The sequence below is a fragment of the Chanos chanos genome, chromosome 2 (assembly GCF_902362185.1).
Source record: "Chanos chanos chromosome 2, fChaCha1.1, whole genome shotgun sequence".
NCBI lineage: Eukaryota > Metazoa > Chordata > Actinopteri > Gonorynchiformes > Chanidae > Chanos > Chanos chanos.
Genome location: NC_044496.1, coordinates 1,531,247 through 1,544,120, shown reverse-complemented (window position 1 = coordinate 1,544,120; position 12,874 = coordinate 1,531,247). Strand labels below are relative to the sequence as shown.

The 12,874-nt window shown below is 46.2% G+C and overlaps 1 protein-coding gene across 1 annotated transcript in view; it reads left to right on the top strand.

Annotated features, from left to right (window-relative positions):
• thsd4 (thrombospondin type 1 domain containing 4) overlaps positions 1–12,324 on the top strand; it is a 39,478-nt gene extending 27,154 nt beyond the window's left edge. The window contains exons 8-18 of the mRNA XM_030793452.1: positions 5,119–5,323; positions 6,730–6,905; positions 7,154–7,253; positions 7,400–7,597; positions 7,940–8,069; positions 8,682–8,886; positions 9,285–9,458; positions 9,939–10,112; positions 10,433–10,612; positions 11,476–11,620; positions 12,182–12,324. Of these exons, the coding sequence (XP_030649312.1) occupies positions 5,119–5,323; positions 6,730–6,905; positions 7,154–7,253; positions 7,400–7,597; positions 7,940–8,069; positions 8,682–8,886; positions 9,285–9,458; positions 9,939–10,112; positions 10,433–10,612; positions 11,476–11,620; positions 12,182–12,324 (1,830 nt within the window). The remainder of the gene's footprint in view (positions 1–5,118; positions 5,324–6,729; positions 6,906–7,153; positions 7,254–7,399; positions 7,598–7,939; positions 8,070–8,681; positions 8,887–9,284; positions 9,459–9,938; positions 10,113–10,432; positions 10,613–11,475; positions 11,621–12,181) is intronic.
• The last annotated feature ends 550 nt before the right edge of the window (positions 12,325–12,874 follow it).

Below are 12,874 nucleotides of genomic sequence, written 5' to 3'. Positions count from 1 at the left end.
TGTATGCTTCATTTTCAGGTTCAGTCCTGATCAGGCTGAATGCGTCATTTTCTGGTTCAGCCCTGATCAGTCTGTATGCTTCATTATCGGGTTCAGTCCTGATCAGTCATCTGTATGCTTCATTTTCAGTTTCAGCCCTGATCAGTCTGTATGCTTCATTTTCAGGTTCAGTCCTGATCAGTCATCTGTATGCTTCATTTTCAGGTTCAGTCCTGATCAGTCATCTGTATGCTTCATTCTCAGGTTCAGTCCTGATCAGGCTGAATGCGTCATTTTCTGGTTCAGCCCTGATCAGTCTGTATGCTTCATTTTCAGGTTCAGTCCTGATCAGTCATCTGTATGCTTCATTTTCAGGTTCTGCCTTGATCAGTCATCTGTATGCTTCATTTTCAGTTTCAGCCCTGATCAGTCTGTATGCTTCATTTTCAGGTTCAGCTCTGATCAGTCTGTATGCTTCATTTTCAGTTTCAGCCCTGATCAGTCTGTATGCTTCATTTTTGGGTTCAGTCCTGATCAGTCTGTATGTTTCATTTTCAGGTTCAGCTCTGATCAGTCTGTATGCTTCATTTTCAGTTTCAGCCCTGATCAGTCTGTATGCTTCATTTTCAGGTTCAGCCCTGATCAGTCTGTATGCTTCATTTTTGGGTTCAGTCCTGATCAGTCTGTATGCTTCATTTTCAGGTTCAGCCCTGATCAGTCTGTATGCTTCATTTTTGGGTTCAGTCCTGATCAGTCTGTATGCTTCATTTTCAGGTTCAGCCCTGATCAGTCTTCTCTATGTTCTTTATGAAACCATATGGGCCACAGATGCCCCTGTACTTTTATGACACATAAACCGCACGTGAACCAGAGGGGACAAACTGCCATGGGCTGACGTGACTTACAGCCATGGTGAATCTGGGACAGACACACACACACACACACACACACAGATTCTTACTGTGAATGAAGTAGAGCTGTTTCTGTTTTATCATATGATTAATACAAACTGAATAGATAGTTTTACATGTCGACGAGGCACTGGATGTTTGAGTGCTGAAGTTGTGTGCCAGGGCTGGAGGGCCGGAGAGTTGGTGTTACAGTGCTATGTGATTTGATCGTCCTGCTTTAGATGAAGTCGTGTTTGAGACATGTTAGTGAGGTGAGATCACTGTCAGACTGACTGACCCTGGTCTTTGATGATGTAAATGTGCAGTGCTCGAAATGAAGGAAGTTTTCAGTGTAGGTAAGTTCTCAAGTTGTTCACATTGTCAGGAATCCGCACCCACTCCACTGTTATCTGGTCACCGTTAGAATGGGACAGAAACATTCGCTTTATTTGGACAGTCTGACTAATTACAGTCATTAAGGTTTAGTGTTAATTGTGACCTCATCTCCCTGGTTTTCCTCGTTTGTGTAATATTATTTCCATCCCATCCTGAACCGCTCTACGATTTCCATTAATTACTGACTGGCATTATTTTGCCACTGTATTGTTCATTGTGAAGGTCAGGTGATGTAAACATTACATTTTCAGATTGATTTTTTACTGCTCTATGGTCAAGAGTTTTTATAATGTTCTGTGTGTATAATGTTCCCTAAACAGTCTCTGCTCCAAAAAAGACAAAAAAAAAAAACAACAGACCCCCCCCCAGCTTTCTGAGAATTTACTGTTTGGGGTGCTTTTCATTCATCCTGAAGTTTCATGTTTTTAGAATCATTGAGAACTGTATATGTATGCAACATGCAAACAGGAGCATAGTATGAAACAGCTGGTTTTTTGTGCGATGGCAGAAAGTGGTATTCCACTTCAGTGTGATCTGAGTTTTTATATATCAGCTTCTGGGTTTGATTTTCACTTTTCTTTCTACGTTCTGCACGAAACGTTATACGCTATACGTTGGAGTAACTCGACATGCCTGGCCATGAAGTTTCCAGAATGTTCTCTCCTTCTGACACACACAGCACAACGTATTTAGGAAACTTCATGGCTCCGCCTGACCGAGGAGCTCCTGTCTTAGATCCATCATAGATGTGGCTTCACAGGCGTGATCACAGGAGGGTGGAAACTGTACTGTTAACGAAGGCATGTGGTCCCGTGCTGAATCAGCGCACGGCACACGGCTGTGGTTTGCCGAGATGCATGTTATTAAGTTTATAATGGCACATGAGGCCCAGATGGGTACTGTGGAGCTCTCACCCAAATGCCAGCACTTTAAATGATTGGGTTTTCCAATATTGTTTTCTTAAGACGGTCATTAATTATGCTCCTGTCTAATCTAAGGGGTGTGTGGACGGCTGTTCTGTGTCAGAGGCTTTGGCAGGAACTCACGCATGTTGTCCGCTCTCTCTCTCAAACTCTTCCTCCTCAGTGGTTCACAGAGCGAGAGTGATCTTGACCCACTCGGTGACGGCTAAAGAGTCCCCCGCATTCTTATTCATTTAACCGTGGAGTCACCGTGACCACTCTCTCTTTTTTTTTTTACGCGAACAGTTGCATTCCTTCTGGTGAACCACAAAATATGCCCCCCCTCGCAGTTCAAAGTGCTGATACCGCAGGGAGAGCCTGTCTCTCTCTCTCTCTCTCTCTCTCTCTCTCTCTCTCTCTCTCTGTCTCCAGAGCTGTGGAGAGGGGATGAAGTGTCTCACAGCAATGCCTCAACACACAGTCGCTGCTTTTCCCAGAGCCTGCGTGTTGTGTGTTAAACAAGGAGAAACACATCTGCTCTGTTCATTTTATTCCTTCATATTTATGTTAAATAATGCTATTATTTCAGGTCTTCAGCACTTTGGCGGTTTGGCTTTGGCTTTTGACAAGGCTGTGAATGCATTAGCAAAAGAAAGAAGAGTTTCGGCCGCGTTGCTTAGTTTAACGGTTAGTGTAAAAGCGGTCGTAAAATAGCGTTGTGTGCAGTTCCAGCCTTTCTGTGTGGTTGGTTTGGACAGTCTCTGCTCGCCGTTGTTAATGACTCATGGGATGTCATGACAGCATATGACTGACTTGTTTATAATACAGTGACACGTAGACAATATGACAGGGGTCAGGATCACTCCAGGATCAAACAGGAATGAGAGGAAGGAGCACTCCAAGCTCTTCATTGACTGAATTATAGAACAGTAAGTTATCTGGGAAATTAACATGGAATAAAGTTCTTTTAGGATCCAGACAACTCCAAACCATTCCCAGATGAAGGTGGATTGCGGTGACATTTGAAATTGCCATTTGGTTTTCCTTTGAGGTAATGTGGTGTGCCAAACCACCCACCAGGAGCAGTCTGGGAAAAAAAAGAGAAATGAAGTGTTCTTGGACTACAGCGAACACTTCATCTCTGGATCGTCCATACCTAGCCTCTCATTTTCATTTAGGAATCTGGAGTGTCTCTCCTTACAGGCTCTGTCCACTGGGCATGTAAAGCTGTTTTTGTTGTTATTGTTGTTGTTTTGGGGGGGGGGGGGTGTCTTTAGAGCTGGGAGAGTTTTGAAGTTTTAAAAGTCTAGCAATTTTAATATTTCACTTATTTGACTAGCTTGTTCCTGTTTTTCAGTGGTCTGTAAAGCACTATTATACAGTAGTCAGGGTATGAAAGCTTCTCCAGGATATTTTGTTTTTAATTAGTTTTAGTTATTGTTTTATACCAGGTCTTTATTCCATGTGTTTATTTTCAGTATATTACTGTCAGTCATATGTGAGTTTCTTTTTTTCCCCTTCCGTCCTCATTCCATCTCCCTGTGTTTGCCGTTGGCTGGGAGCGACTGGCTGTTGTACTTGTGCTTATTCTGTCGTTTTTCAAGGCTCTTAGTGGAGCTGTTTCCTCTCTCATACCCTGTTTCCTGGAGAGAGTGACGAGCTACGTGTTTGGTTTGGCGCGCTGTGCCCTGCACTCCAGAGGGCGAGTCTCCTTAGCCTACCCCGGTTTCCTCACTCCACCCCTGGCTTGCATCTGTTGGTGTGCCCCTGCCTGGAGCTTACGTACGCCTCTGTGACAAAGTCAGAGGGAGAGATGGATGGATGTCTGCCTGTTATTTTTCTCTCTGCCTATACATCTGCTCGCATTTATTCTCCCAGTGGCTTCCGGGGCTTAGGGACCATGTGTAGTGTGCTGTATGTTTAGTAGTCATATGGCGGTCCCTCCGTGAAAGGAATGTCTGTTTGTCTTAATGTGTTCCACTGTATAGTGGGACTAAATCGACTCGCTGAGGCAGAGAAAGTATGTGTGTTTTGTGAGGCAAGACTATCGTAGGTCCCCAGTTGAGAATGGAAGGAAATAATTTACGATGGTCTGGTGTGATCGTGTGTAAGGTAAAACTATGATTCTCCCCCAGCGGTGAGCCGACTGGGCGCTGTGCAGCGGCAGAGCGGATTTCTGTCCTTAATTTGAGACGTTCTGTATCCGCTGGCGAGACCGACCTTAGCGCTGCCCTCTGCCCTTTGGCTGCGGGCACTGGCATGCGGTGTCTCCTCGTCCCAGTGGATCTGGGAGTGTCGAAGCTTCGCCTTGGTCCCCCTGAGCTCATGCAGCACCTGTTTGTCCAGCCCGGCGCTTTTTTACGGCTGGACCACTCGAATTTATGGACTGCTGATTTGAGGGTTCTGTACTTAAGCGTCTCCGGCTTTGAGCCGAAACTTTATGATGGTTTCCATTCTGTGTCGGTGTGACGCTGAGAATGTTCACCCTGGAGGCCTTGGGCTGGATGCTTTACGCTCTGGGTAGCTGCCCCAACCTAATCCCTTTAAAATGAGAGAGACGTTGCTCTAATTTATCAAAAAGAGACAGGCGCTGCTCTAAGTTTTTGTACTACATTGATCTCACGGGTGTCGAGTGGATATTTTAACGCGAGCATAAATCATGCGGTAGTGTTGTTTCAGCACTTTCGTGGCAAAATAACCACTGCTCTACAGCAGCGACTGAAGCACAGACACTTAAATGCAGGACATGTCAGAGAACAACCATTTGTCTTTCAAACTTCTCCATGGTTTGGTTTTGGCTTTTACCCCATGGCTCCAGACAAAGATTTATTCTCTAAATAAGTATGCAGATTATTTTGCAGTGTGTTCTGTTCTCTCCCTCTCTCTCTCTCTCTCTCTCTCTGTCTCTCTCTCCTTCTCTCTGTCTCTCTCTCTCTCTCTCTCTCTGACAGACTCCAGGCTGTGATGAACTCTTGGGCTCAGAGAAAGTGGTTGATAAATGTGGAGTGTGTGGAGGAGACAACAGCACGTGTAAGCTGGTGTCTGGCCTGTTTCAGCACAGCCTGTCCAAAATGGGCTACCACAAGATCGTCGAAATCCCAGAGGGAGCCACCAAGATCAACGTCACTGAGGTGGTGAAGAGCCGGAATTACCTTGGTGAGGAGTGTCAGGATGCTAGGCCGAACGTCGAGCTCTAACTTACAGACGGGAAGAGTTTACGATCTGTGTTTGTCGTGATGTTGTACACAGCACTTACTTCAGTCATAACAGTTCATTCTTTCAGACTCAGTCGCTAGATGTCAAAAAAACTTTTATAGAATTTTGATTTCAGTTTCTTAATGTAAACTATGTTTTCTTTATAAACCATATCAAGCAAATGCAAGAATATTAAAATGCAAGAAAAGAAGTCTTCTTTTGTTTGACATAGTCAAACATGACCATTCTCAGAAGCCACAGGTCTAATCTTGAAACAGCGGGGTAAATAATCTTTTGTGTTCAGCGTGAGCATGGTGAGTGTGTGAAGGAGAGAGAGAGGCTGTGTGAGGGCTGGCTGCAGGAATGGGAGGGTTAACTGTGGGACTGTGGGAGATGTAGTTTTAATGATAATGATACTTTAACGAGTGATACTGATACTGCTGCAGAGACACACAAGAACCCCCCCCCCCCCCCAAGCACTGTCCACGGGGGTATGAGTACAAACAAACTTTAATTAGAGGACATTTCCCTAATGCCCTCCCATTCTTTTTAATTAAGGTGAGGAATTTCACTGCAGGATGAATCCATGATGAGTACTGATGGTGGAAACCCTTCTAAGGACATCTTTCAAATCATTCAACTGGGCCACACACACCCCCAGCAGGCATGAACAGTGCCCTGAATCAGTGGCTCTGTGTACAGTTTGTTAGCACTGATGTTGGGGGCTCCGATGGCCTGGCGACTTGTCCAGGGTGTTTCCCCCACCTTTCACCCTATGAGCGCTGGGATAGGCTCCAGCGCCTTGTGGCTCAAATTAGGAAAAGTGGCTTGGAAAATAAATGAATGAATGAATGAATGAATGAATGAATGAATGTTGTTGGGGGAGATGGGATGCAGACTGGGGAAGGGTCACTGTAAATTCAGCTTTCATTGGATCAGGGTCAATGTGTTAAAAACACAACACACACACACACACACACACATACACACACACAGTAGATGGAAATTTCTCTGCTAACCACATCTACCAGAGAGACTTTGATCTTACCTTTTATATATAACATCAAGGATTTATTACAAAAGCTGCAACTGTTTGAGCAAAATTTCCAACATTTTTGCCTAGTTACGCCCCCACCAATGGAAGAAAGGCTTGAGCCGTTTAATATGTGTGGTAACGACAAGACCTCTTTTTATAAAACGAAAACATATTGGGCTGGCTGGTATGGTGACAAACCGTAAACCCTGTGGCCAGGCTGGGGTGGAGGTGGGCTCTGGCACAGGGCAGAGATACTGGGTTTATGTGCAGTATTATGACTGTAGATCCACGGACGCAGTTGTTCAAAACAGATTGTTGTTCTTTCCATCAGCGCTGCGGAGTCGGTCTGGACGCTCAATCATCAATGGAAACTGGGCCATTGACCGTCCTGGAAAGTACGAGGGAGTGGGGACCATGTTCACATACCGCAGACCCAATGAGATAAGCAGCACGGCTGGGGAATCCTTCCTTGCTGAGGGCCCCACCAATGAGATCCTGGATGTTTACGTAAGCGGCCTATGAACAGGCAGCGGAACCCTATAAGAGCCTATGTCTTTCTTTTGGGATTTCGCATAACTCGACCTCTATTTCTTCACTAGGAACATTATTTATTCTTCCTCCGGCTGCATAACAGCCAAAAAATTCCTCCCATGCTGGGTTTTTTTTTGGGGGGGGGGGGGGGGGGGGGGGGGTTGTAGTTGGAAGAATGACTATGTCTGTATAACTCTTCTTCTTTCGCCGCTCTTTCTCCTCAGATGATCTACCAGCAGCCCAACCCTGCGGTGCACTATGAGTTCATCCTGCCTGCAGAGAGGGCGGTCGGTTCTCCGTTCCCAACTGACCACAGGCCGGAGGGTGAGGCAACCGCTCTCTCCAGCTCAAACTCCGTCTAACGCAGCCAGACCAAATCTCATTTAACGAGTGGATAAGCTGTTTTAGTTTACATAGAGCAGGAAAAAAAAAGGGACGTCTTAACAAAAGCTAACATTTTGATTCTGCAGGGAATACCGTGAATGACAGGGTTGAGCCGGCGTATCCTGCGGGGACAAACCAACAGGAGCGTAATCAGGCCGGAAGGGGCAGGTATTCTCCGCGTGTTCCCGACAACCAGGTGCCAGTGGCTCAGCCTCCTCAACGACAGCGGGAATACAACTGGAAACTGACGGGAAGCACCGAGTGCTCTGCCTCTTGTGGAAAAGGTTGGTACTGCCGATGAGCGTTTCGCAAAAGATAACTTTTGCGACTCTAACTTTAAGGGATTGGTTACAAAAACAGAAGCCTCTAGAAATATGTTTGTTTCACGGGTCTCCTGGAAACTTGGCTGGTCTATGGAGCATCTTTCAGGGCTGGACTGTGGAGCTCTAGGAAACTTGGCTCGTTCAGCTCTGGTCTTTGGACCTCTAGGAAATTTTCAGCCGTTTCTGTTTCATTTGGGTAAAGACGTCACTGAGAGTTTTGGGACTGTAACACCGTAGACTAACAGCCAGGGGACACTAGATGAATGCGATTGTACTAACGCTCATGTCCTGTGTCTCCTGTAGGCAGCAGGTACACTATATTCAAGTGTGTGCAGCGAGCCAGCCACATGGAGGTGTCAGACAGCCTGTGTGACCATAACTCCAAGCCCAACTCTCAGGAAGAGCCATGTAACGTTCAGCCCTGCCCTGCCTTGTGAGGACCCTCTCGCTACCTGCATTCACCCTATGAGTTAGCTAATGTCACACCATAGGACGAGAATAAACCCCAGTGTAACTCTCACAGGTTTTTAGTGAATGGAATAGTTCACACATTTGTTTTTTTTCACTGAAGTATTCTTACCATAAAACAGTGATGGAGATTTGATGTGTTCTCAGAATCAGAATTTAGTTTATTGCCAAGTAGGTTTACCCCTACAAGGAATTATTCTTGGTATGATGGTGCTCCATACAATACAACATTAAATTGCAAGGAGTAATAAAAGCAACAAGTCCTATAAAACGATGATGATCCCTATAGCTGGAAACAAAGGGAGTGATGACGCCAGGATTTGAATTTAAACTGTGGCTTCATACATTCAGTGGAATATATTAATTCTCAGCCTGCACAGCTGTTTTAAGAGTAGAACACAACGATAAAAAATTATTTAAGAAAACAAGACTGTTTGAGGCTTTTTATTGGAATCATGAACATAACTGGCTCTCAGTCATTCAAAACAAATTTGAAATGTGTATACTACTGTTTTACATGTAGCGTTTTGTTAGTTTGTCGGCTTTTTGGTGAATGCGTTTTTGATTGTTTTGGCAGCTGGGACATTGGCGAGTGGTCTGAATGCAGCAAAACCTGTGGGCTTGGCATGCAGCACCGACAGGTCCTCTGCAGACAGGTTTACGCCAACCGGACGCTCAACGTCCACACCAGCCGATGCCAGCACCTGGAGCGCCCTGAGGCCACCAGCACCTGTCAGATGAAGATCTGCAGCGAATGGCAGATCCGCTCCGAGTGGACTCCCGTGAGTGACGGCTGACAGTCACAGACGTGTGTCAATCAGCAGAACGTTGTGACGTAGAGGAAGGATGGACGTTTTTCGCCGGATGAAACCGAACAGCTGTTTTTGATAGAGGAGGGCCAGGAGATGCTGTGGTTTCCTGACAGGATCACACTGTTAGGATGTCATGACCACCTCTGGCATTTGCTTAACAGTTGTTTTGTAGACATCGTTTGTTTGTTTCACATAATGATTTTTCCAGAGGGTCCTCACAGGTCGTTGGAGTCTTTGTGTGGATTATAATGCGTCATCGGTGTTTGACTTCTGTGCAAATGTATACACACACTCCTGCAATTTTTGAGGCTTTACAGGTACATGTGTTTATCTGTGTGGTGTGTGGTGTGTGTGTGTGTGTGTATTAGTGCTCAGTGCCTTGCGGAGTGGGACAGAGGACTCGGGAGGTGCACTGTGTGAGTAACGTGGGCGATATCGTGCCGGATGAAGAGTGTAACATGAAGCTCCGCCCCAGTGATGTGGAGAACTGCGACATGGGCGCCTGTGCAAAGAGCTGGTTCTTCACTGAATGGGGCAGTCGGGTACGACCTGTGAAAACACCGTCCTCCAAACTCGTACCTGTTGCTCCAGCAGCACGGGGCCTGAACTTTCTGTAATGCTACTACCTACCAAAGCTCTACCTCCTTAAAAAAATGGCCTGTTCCTTTTTTCAGATGGATTGAGATGATTGATAAGTGTTTAATTTGGTTGGATGTTATGAGAACTCTTATAAATGTCTTTAAATGAGGGTTCCTGCACCACCAGCCTTTTCCTTTTGAAGCAAAAAGTAAAACAGATGGATAACCGAACCATGCAACTCCCTCTTGATGCTCACTGGCTCCCTCTACTGGTTTTAAAATGACAGTTGTCTTTAGGTCTCCAGAAGCATCCGTGTTCAGGGTTTTAATCATAGCAGTGATCGAGCAGTAGCCTAGGTGTTACTGGTTATTCTGTCATGTGAACTTTCACCGCTGTACTGATTGATCCGTCGATGTGACGTGCATCTCTCTGTTTTATGGCAGTGTTCTGCAGAGTGTGGAATGGGCGTTCGCACTCGCAGTGTGCTGTGCCTGAACAATCACATCAGCAGCCTGCCATTGGAGGGCTGTGGACCAGAGCGCCCCCAAGAGGCCGAGGCTTGTAACAACGGACCTTGTGAAAGTCGCATCGAATGGTTCACTGGGCCCTGGAGTCAAGTAAGTGCTCTACACACCGTCAGCGGTTCACATACCATTGCCCGGCACAGAAATATGGGGGGTGGGGGGTGGGAGGGGGCGGAAAAAAAAATTGTACTGTACAGATGAAAGAAGAGAAGCTCGTAAATATTGAGTGCTGTGGTGTGTGATGTTTGGTATGGTTTTGACGGTGGATGTACCCGGGGGGTTAATGGTGTAAATGCTGTAAATGTGTGAATGTTTTGACGGTGGATGTACCCGGGGGGTTAACGGTGTAAATGCTGTAAATGTGTGAATGTTTTGACGGTGGATGTACCCGGGTGTTAACGGTGTTTCCTCAGTGCTCGGCAGAGTGCGGAGCAGGGACCCAGCAGAGGGCAGTAGCGTGTCTGATGAAGTCCGAGGACGGCTTTACGGTGATGCCACCATATGAGTGCTCATCCCTGGAGCGTCCGCTGAGCCAACAGAGCTGCCATATCGAAGCCTGCGGAGCCAAGTGGTACCACACAGACTGGAGCTCAGTGAGTCATCCAAGAATAAAAATATACTGCCTCTTATTCATCCAGTTGTTTCCGTGTCCTCTGGCACCAACACACTCAACCCAACCACACCTGAGCCTCAGATAAACCTGAAACCTCAGATAAACCTCAGCCTCAGATAAACCTGGACCTCAGATAAACCTGAAACCTCAGATAAACCTGAAACCTCAGATAAACCTCAGCCTCAGATAAACCTGGACCTCAGATAAACCTGAGCCTTAGATAAACCTGAAACCTCAGATAAACCTGAACTTCAGATAAACCTGAACCTCAGATAAACCTGAACTTCAGATAAACCTGAGCCTTAGATAAACCTGAAACCTCAGATAAACCTGAACTTCAGATAAACCTGAGCCTCAGATAAACCTGAACCTCAGATAAACCTGAGCCTCAGATAAACCTGAAACCTCAGATAAACCTGAGAGTTTCTGTGAATGATTTTGGGCCTATATGTGTGCATCAGATATTTAAGTATTTGGATTAGTCATGTCGGGGGTATTCCAGAAAGCGGGTTTAGTGAAAAGTCAGAGTTAGTTAACTCAGAGTAAGTAGTAGAAGTCTACTATGGCTTCAGTCTCCTAGCAAAACAAAGCCATAGGGCTCTTCTATTAGAGTGTTTACTACTTGCTCTTAGTTAACTCTGAGTTTTCACTAAACCCGCTTTCTGGAATACCCCCCAGATCCTCATTTTACCTGGGTGTGGTGTTTATCTTTGTCAAAGTGTGTACAACAAAGACATCCAGTCTACCTCAAATCTCAGCAGTTTTAAAATATCCAATCATATCTGATCATATCTGATATATACGTGTGTGTGTGTGTGTGTGTGCGTGTGTGTCCTGATATAGTGCTCAAAGTCATGTGAAGGCGGGTTCCGTGTGAGGGAGGTACGCTGCCTCTCTGATGACCTGACGTCCAGTGAGGGGTGTGAGGAGAGACTGAAGCCAGCAGAACGAGAGGAGTGCAACCCTGAGCCCTGCGTCCCGCAGATAGGTCAGTCCGCACACCAGTCCTCCATCTAAACCGGCGTGCGCTGTGCCCTTAAGACAAGCTGCTGATAATGGAAGCTGTTTTTAAGCGCAGCTGAGTGTGAACATTTGCCCTACTTTCCTGGAGTTAGGGTTTGTCGCTGCAGGGAGTGACGTGAGTCATCTCAGAGCTTTTCAGTATCTGAGGGGAACCATTGGCTGCTGCTGAACAGCCAGAACACAGGCAGAAAACAGCTTAGGACCGGAGGGGGGGGGGGGGGGGCGTAGAATAAGTTAGAACAGGTACAGAGTTATAGAACTCTCCTCAGATGATCTTACCACTCAACTCTGTCCCGGTTTTTTAAAAGCTCATCAGTTCTGGGAAGATAAGAGAAACTAAGTTTCCAGACTCTTCAGTGCTTTCCTCTTGTCTTTGTGAGCAAGCCCAAGCTTGTGTGTGTGTGTCTTTGGTCTCACATTCTATTGAAGCTCGGGTGTCATTTCTAACACTCATCTCACTGGAAAGTGTAGTGCAATGCAGCAGTAGTTTCTGATGATTTATTCTGTGGAACTTGGGTTTTTTCAGATGAGAACTGCCGTGACAAATACTTCAACTGCAACGTGGTGGTTCAGGCCCGTCTCTGCGTCTACAACTATTACAGAATGGCCTGCTGTGCTTCCTGCGCTCAGAAAGCCCAGCGGCGCTCGGGCAAAACGGGTCACAGATAGCGCTCGCTGCCCGGGACCGCACCTCCCGCCGGATGACGCAGAGTCTGAGGAGCTCGGTGAACAACAGCCAGACAGCGGAGGAAAGAGGACCCACACATAGACACTGCCCCCCGAAAAAGACTCAGCTGCTCTTCAGTTAGAAGCTATTAGCACCGTGTGCTCAAATACTACAGGACATGAAAACTGCGGTGGACTGATGGGGAAAGGGCATTGAGACTTTGGACAAACGCAGATATCAGAGTGACAGTTTAATGCAACGAGAGGAAAAAGCAATCCAGTGTCTCAACCAGTACCTTCACCATATACGTGATGGTCGACTGATACTCCGGTGAGAAGCATCGGGGACTAACGGTAAAGGCCAGTGAACTCTGTATGAGACTGCAGCTCAGCCTGCCACTCTGGGCCAGTGCCACATCATTGGCACTCTGGGCCAGTGCCACATCATTGGCATGGTGCTTGGTTTTGTTTGGTTTTTTTTGTTTTGTTTTGTTTTTTATATGGAGCTGGAGACCAGAGACACTCAATGTGAGCTCATTCTGTTTGTATCTAA